Source organism: Daucus carota, chromosome 5 (assembly GCF_001625215.2).
Source record: "Daucus carota subsp. sativus chromosome 5, DH1 v3.0, whole genome shotgun sequence".
Taxonomy (NCBI): domain Eukaryota; kingdom Viridiplantae; phylum Streptophyta; class Magnoliopsida; order Apiales; family Apiaceae; genus Daucus; species Daucus carota.
Genome location: NC_030385.2, coordinates 31840552 through 31847099, shown reverse-complemented (window position 1 = coordinate 31847099; position 6548 = coordinate 31840552). Strand labels below are relative to the sequence as shown.

Genomic DNA, 6548 nt, shown 5'->3' with positions numbered 1-6548 from the left:
GTAGAGGATAGAAATTTTATAGCTTTCTCATTTTTTGCGCCATCAGTATAATTATTTATGATCGTAAACCAAACCAACTTATTTATAATGTTTTTGTTTTCTCACACAGTGGGAGCTTATTCAACTTTACACAAAGCCTCTTATTTTCCTCTTCTTACATTATATGTGTAACCATAGCTGTAGCGGTTGGTTTTAGTCATCTCAGGAAAAACATTTGGAATCGCAGATAGATTGACTTGATACTTTACAAAGCACCCTGATTAATCTCTTTTCATCTCATACCCAACAAACACACAATTTGAATCAGAATGAACTTGAACAAGATGCAATATCCCCCGGACTCTCCAACATAAGAAGCTACACGCTAACATGGCAGCATTGGCAGTTGTTCTAGTCTCTCTTCGTCGACTTTGAAATACAAAGTGTAGGGCTCTTGTCTCCAGGATCACCATGGACAAAACAGATATGCCTAAACCTGAAGGATCATTAATAAGTGTCTTCACCGGAACATACAAGAGAAGTTCCACTTGATATATTTCTCTTGAATAAATTTCTTTAATATATTTAATTAGCAAAAATAAAAAAGAGAATCTGAATCAGAAGGTCTTGGCCTGAAGCAACTTTGACATTTAAATCAAAATTTATCTACGAGCTGTTGACGTGATTTCCCTGAACTATTTATCGACAGGGAAAAATCATTCAATCTCCCAAGCTACATCAAATAAATATAAAATGTCTCACATATATATGTACCACAATGATCTCATATACTTGTAGTAAACCTGAAACTGGGATTTTCCATCCTTAGAATAAGTCAAATCCCATCTACCAGCAACATAACAAGGTAATTCTACCTCATGTTTGAGATTTTACATTATCAATTACACACTAGCAAGAGACTCGATGTATGGTAGTCCATATACTTTCCTTATGCAATCATCATTATAGAACTTTTAACCTGGAGCAAATTCCCATAGCTTCTCCACACTTTTATCCACAAGGTTGTAACGGACAGTCTTACCACCAACTATCTCTAAAACCAAGAAAGATCCATCTTCTTCTTCTTCTTTTCCTTTCCGCAATAGTGAAATTATATGATATGCATAGGTTTTATTCTCCCTGATTATTTCGGGGTAAACATTAGAAATTGCATATAGATCCAGCTGATACTTCACAAACCAGCCAGAGTAATCTCTTGCCATCTCATAAACATCTAATAAAATAGTGTATTTAAACTCAACAAGATGCAAGTGACCCTCAGACTCTCCAACATACTTAGGTACTAGGTAGTTTGGCTTCTTAGGTGATGGCAATCTTTCAAGACTCTCTTCGTCAACTTTGAAGTACAAAGTATATGGCACGTCTCTCCAGTGACCACCGTAGATGATACCATTCGACCAGTGAAAAGAACCACTCCACCAGTGAACAGAACCATTCCAATATATACAATTTTGGAATTCTGTATACTCTGGTGCAGTAAAAGGTTTACCAGAGACTCTCCACAATTGAGTTTCAGATGAGTATATCTCAATCTGAAACAGATTACCAACGCGTCTAACACAAACAACTTTGTAATAAGGCGATCTTACAGGATCAAAGGCTAAATTCATACCACAAACATGTTCTGCATATTGACTTCCAATTTGAGGGAGGATAGCAAATTGCTTAGTGGTGGGGTTATAAACATAATATCTCCGACTTAATTCATGTGCTCGAAAGCTAGCACATAACAACAGGCCATTGCAAGACTGTAAAACCGATATGCCTGAGCCTAAAGGGTCATGAATGAAGTCAAGAATTTTGAAGGGGGTCCGCCATTCATCGCCAACATCAAGAGGAATGAACTGGTAGTCAGGGTTCTTTCGTTTGCGGGTGGAACTGATGAAAAAGAGGGAAGATGCCGACGGTAGAGGGCTACGAAGATGAACAAAGTGCGGATTAGTAATGAGAGATGACCACTGTTTTGAAACACATTTGAAGCCCATAAGCGCCTTGATGGGGACTTTCAACAGGATCTGAATCAGAAGGTCTTCGCTTGAAGCAACTTTGACAGCAGATTCTCTTAAGGTTTGCAGATGAGAATCACATGAAACCGGAGAAAATTGTTTGGATATACGACTTTGTTTGGCTCCTTTCATAATCATGATTAATTCCAAGATTATATGTTAAAAGTGATGTGTAATATAAAGACTTGCTCCATATTTATACACTTAGCAATTATCAAGACTTGCAGTGTACTCCTGATTATAAGTATGTTTTTATTAAATAACCTACCTAACATGTGAAAATTCCTGAGCACACTTCACCTCAGGTCTGCTCATCAATGAAGCTTTCAACTCAACTAGTTCTATCATATTTTATAAGCCAATTGACTTTTAACAACTTGCTATAATTTTATGTTAATATATTTAAGTAATCTAATTCTACTAAAAGCTTGAGTTAGCATATGATCTTAATTATTAAAATAATTGTGCCAAAATCTCAGGTTGTTAGCATATTATCTTATCTGTATAATATAATCAATATGCTAATTTACTCCTAAACAATGTGAAGCATATTATGAATCAGTGAGCTGTGATGAACAGGGTTGCAGAAACGAACCGTGACGAATATTTGGTATGTGAATCTTTGATCGTCTAGCTGAAGTAATGCTCGATCAAGTGCAATGATAGAGTTATTAATTTCTGTGTTCTTTCATAGAAAGCAGAAGTGAATTGGGACAATTTACACAACCCTGATGTATTTTTTTTTTCACAATCAGTGGTTTGATTAGTTGCTGGTTACTTGGCCCTTTAACAGTTTCACTGAATTCTGAAAAGTTGCAATTTAGTGTCACTGATTTCTTTGCATTTAGTAGGTATTCTTAAACTTAATCTTTTTGGTTTATTTCTGAGTAAATTTGTTCTTCAAGGGGAAATCCACTCTTTATTTCCGTTTTTATTAACAAAATTATTTATTCTCTTCAATTTGTAAATGATAGTACAGAAAGATTACAAAATTATAGAGAATATATTACATCCCCTATGACATACTACTGCAAAGTAACAATCTCTGCATATATAACAACTTATTACTGAAACCGGATCACAGTATAATCACACACAAGCAAGAGACTCGATGTAGGATAAGGCCAAAACATGCCTTAAACAATTATCATTGTAAAACTTGTGGCCCGGAGGAAATTCCCACAGCTTCTTCACACTTTTATCCACAAGGTTGTAATGGATAATCTGACCACCAGGTATCTCCAGAACCAAGAAAGAGCCATCTTTTTCTTCTTTTTCTTTCCTCACAAGTGAAATGATTTTTAATGTGTACCCGTGGAAGGGGTTTTTCTTCATCATCTCTGGAAAAACATTAGTAACCTCGGACATATCAACTTGATACTTCATAAACCACCCTGAAAAATCTCTTGCCAGCTCATACACCTTGAATAGACGGTTGAAATCAGAATCTCCTTCAACAAGATACAAATGACCCTCGGACTCTCCAACATAAGAAGCTACATGATAGTAAGCGTATTGCTTCTTAGGAATTGGCAATTGTTTTAGACTCTCTTCATCAACTTTGAAGTACAAAGTATGTGTGTCCATCCTCCAACAACCATGGTTGGTAAAGCCATTCCACCAGTGAAAAGAACCGTTCCACCAGTGAACAGAACCATTCCAGTATATAGAATTTTGGAATTCAGTATGCTTTGGTGCGGTAAAAGGTTCACCTGAGGCTCTCCATGAGAGAGTCTCAGATGAATAAATCTCAATCTGAAAAAGCTGACGAGACTTTTCAGAGCGTCTCAGACAAACAACTTTGTAGAAAGGCGACTTTATAGGATCAAAGGCTAGGGTCATACCACAAACATATTTTGAACATTCATGTCTAATCTGTGGAAGGGTAGCAAATTGCTTAGTGGTGGGATTGTACACATAATAGGTACGCTTGATTTCACGTGCTCTATAGCTAGCACATAACAGTAAGCCATTGCAAGACTGTAGAACAGCTATGCCTGAACCTAGAGGATCATCAGTAAAATCAAGAGTTTTGAAGGGGACCAGACATTTATCATTGACATCAAGAGGTATGAACTGGTAGTCAGGGTTGCTTCTGCAGGAGGAGGAGCTGGCGAAGAAGAGGGAAGAGACAGAGGGGGAGGGGGAAAGAGGGTTGCAAAGACGAAGAAAGTGTGGATTAGTAATGAGAGATAACCTACAGATTTGAAGTTGAGAAGTGTCTTAACAGGGACATGCAACAGGATCTGGATTAAAAGGTCTTCGCTTGAAGCAACTTTGGCAGCAGATGCTATCGGAGAGGAAGATTTCAGTTTAAGATCACGTGAAAAGGGATAAGGTTGTTTGGATGTTCGGCTTCTTTTAGCTCCTAGCTTAACCACATATGATTCCATGATTATGTGTTGAAGTGATATTGTGTATAAAAACTTGCTCCATTTTTATATACATACTGTCTCTCTGTCTTGGCAAAGATTGCAGCATACTCTTCTTTACAAACTGATAGTGAACCTTCTGAGAATTCCAGAACACACTTTGCCTCTAGTCTTCTAAGCTGGTTGACTTGTGAAAATTTTGGTACTACTATTCAGTTTTTGTGGGCTGTTTGTTGTAAATATTGTACTTTTCATTTAAAAATACATTAAACCTAAGAATTGCAAAAGAAAGGCTTATCCTCCTATCATTCAAACAAAGTATATGAAATTCACCAAGATAACTGCCAAAAATGAAAATTCAAAAAGTTTTATTTGACTGCACATCTTACATCCTTATACGGAGTACTAAACTTGGAACCAGGGATCATTCTTGTTTTGTGAGAATTCAAATACAACTGAACTTGGAAAAGTGCATAACAATAATCAAATCATACATTACAATTAGTTAAACCTGATCGCGCACCAATAATCACACAGAAGCAAGAGACTTTATGTATGGTAACAGAAGTACTGAATTTAAATGATATTCATCATTTAAGCAGCTAGTTGATGACAATTCAAACAGCAACTCCATACTTTTATCCACGAGGTTGTAACGGACAATCTTATAACGTATCTGCAAAATTACGAAAGATGCAGCCTTTTCTCCTTTTCCTCTCCACACATATGAAAGTATAGCAAATGCATGAGCACAGTATTTGTTGTACATCTTTATCTCGGGAAATTTTTAGGAATGGCAGATAGATCAACTTGATACTTCAAAAACCACCCTGAATAATCTTTTGCCATCTCATAAACATTTAACAAGAAATCAGGATTGACTGAAACTAAATGCAAACTGTCTGCAGACTCTCCAAAATAAGGATTATCAGCACAATCGGCACAAAGGCAACCACTCTCCTGCTTTTGCCAGTACTCCATGCCATTCTGATTCTTAGGAATTGGCAGCTTTTCTAGTATTTCTTCATCAACTTTGAAGTAGAAAGCATATGGCTCATTTTCCCCAAAACTCTGATCGTAAGAACTATCCCACCAGTGAAGAGAACCATTCCAGTATACACACCGAGTGAGATGGGAAAAAACTGGTGGGGTAGAAGTTTGACCAGATACTCTCCAAAACCTAGTTTCAGAACAATAAATCCCAATCTGAAAATCTTCACTAACCCTTGCAGGGCGTCCAATACAAACAACTTTGTAGTAAGGTGACTTTTTTGGATCAAATGCTAGACTCATACTATAAACAATGTTCAGTTGTTCAGGTCTAATTGGAGGAAGGATGGCAAATTCTGCGGTGGTGGGGTTGTACACATAATATACTTTCCCCACTTCAGGTGCCCCATAGTTAAAACACAACAGTAGGCCATTGCACGACTGTAAAACATATAGAGTTTTATTTGCATATGTCTCAGGAACAAAATTGAACTCCTGGAAAACATATGCAGTACGCATATATGGCTCAGGAACAAAATCAAGAGTTTTGAAGGGGGTCGGGCATTCACCTCCGTGGTCAAGAGGGATGAACTGGTACTCTGGGGTGCTTGTCAATTGGCAGGGAAGGCGGAAGAAGAAGGAAGATGCAGAGGGGAAGAGAGCATGACGAAGATGAACAAAGTGTGGATTAGTAATGAGTGATAACTAGTGTTTAGATACAGATTTAAAGCTAGTTAGTGCCTTCAATGGGACATGCAACAGGATCTGAATTAGAAGGTCTTCACTTGAAACAACTTTGACAGCAGATGCTATGGGAAACGATGGTTTTGGGTTAGGATCACATGAAAGAGGGGGAAGTTGTTTGGGAGTTCGTCGGCTCCTTTTGCCTCTTATCTTAATCATAATTATTCACTGAGTATGTATTAGCTGATGTGTTATGCAGAAACTTTCTCCATTATATACATTCTGGCTCAAGTTTTCTGGCCGGCAAAGCTTACAGCGCACTTCTAACAATATTTTGCTAATAAATCACCAATCATCTACTATGTCAGCACTCCTCAAAATACTTCACCTTGAGTTTCCTAACTAATGGCATTCAGTTATTAAACTATTCTGAGCATAATTCCTAAGATGGTTGACATCAGAAGATGGGAAAGATGATAAAATTCTTATCCTACAT

General features: G+C 37.3%; 2 protein-coding genes and 1 pseudogene across 2 annotated transcripts; all 3 read right to left on the bottom strand.

The window, feature by feature from the left end:
• Nucleotides 1–953: 953 nt before the first annotated feature.
• On the bottom strand, nucleotides 954–2144 carry LOC108222427 (F-box protein At5g07610). The gene has a single exon (XM_017396350.2). The coding sequence runs from the start codon at nucleotides 2142–2144 to the stop codon at nucleotides 954–956; it is 1191 nt and encodes a 396-aa protein (XP_017251839.1).
• A 951-nt stretch (nucleotides 2145–3095) lies between these two features.
• Nucleotides 3096–4399, bottom strand: LOC135152867 (F-box protein At5g07610-like). Its single transcript, XM_064093999.1, has 2 exons — nucleotides 4248–4399; nucleotides 3096–4203 (listed from the first exon to the last, which is right to left on the bottom strand). Exons 1-2 carry the CDS (start codon nucleotides 4397–4399, stop codon nucleotides 3096–3098), a joined length of 1260 nt encoding a protein of 419 aa, XP_063950069.1.
• Nucleotides 4400–4606: 207 nt separating this feature from the next.
• On the bottom strand, nucleotides 4607–6308 carry LOC135152583 (F-box protein At5g07610-like; annotated as a pseudogene).
• Between the last annotated feature and the right edge of the window lie 240 nt (nucleotides 6309–6548).

Excerpts from the sequence above, each read along its gene's own strand:
- LOC108222427 (XM_017396350.2), bottom strand. The coding sequence starts at position 2,144 with ATGATTATGAAAGGAGCCAAACAAAGTCGTATATCCAAACAATTTTCT.
- LOC135152867 (XM_064093999.1), bottom strand. The coding sequence starts at position 4,399 with ATGGAATCATATGTGGTTAAGCTAGGAGCTAAAAGAAGCCGAACATCC. Across the intron at positions 4,204-4,247 it reads GACCTTTTAATCCAGATCCT|GTTATCTCTCATTACTAATC; the intron begins GTTGCATGTCCC and ends TCAAATCTGTAG.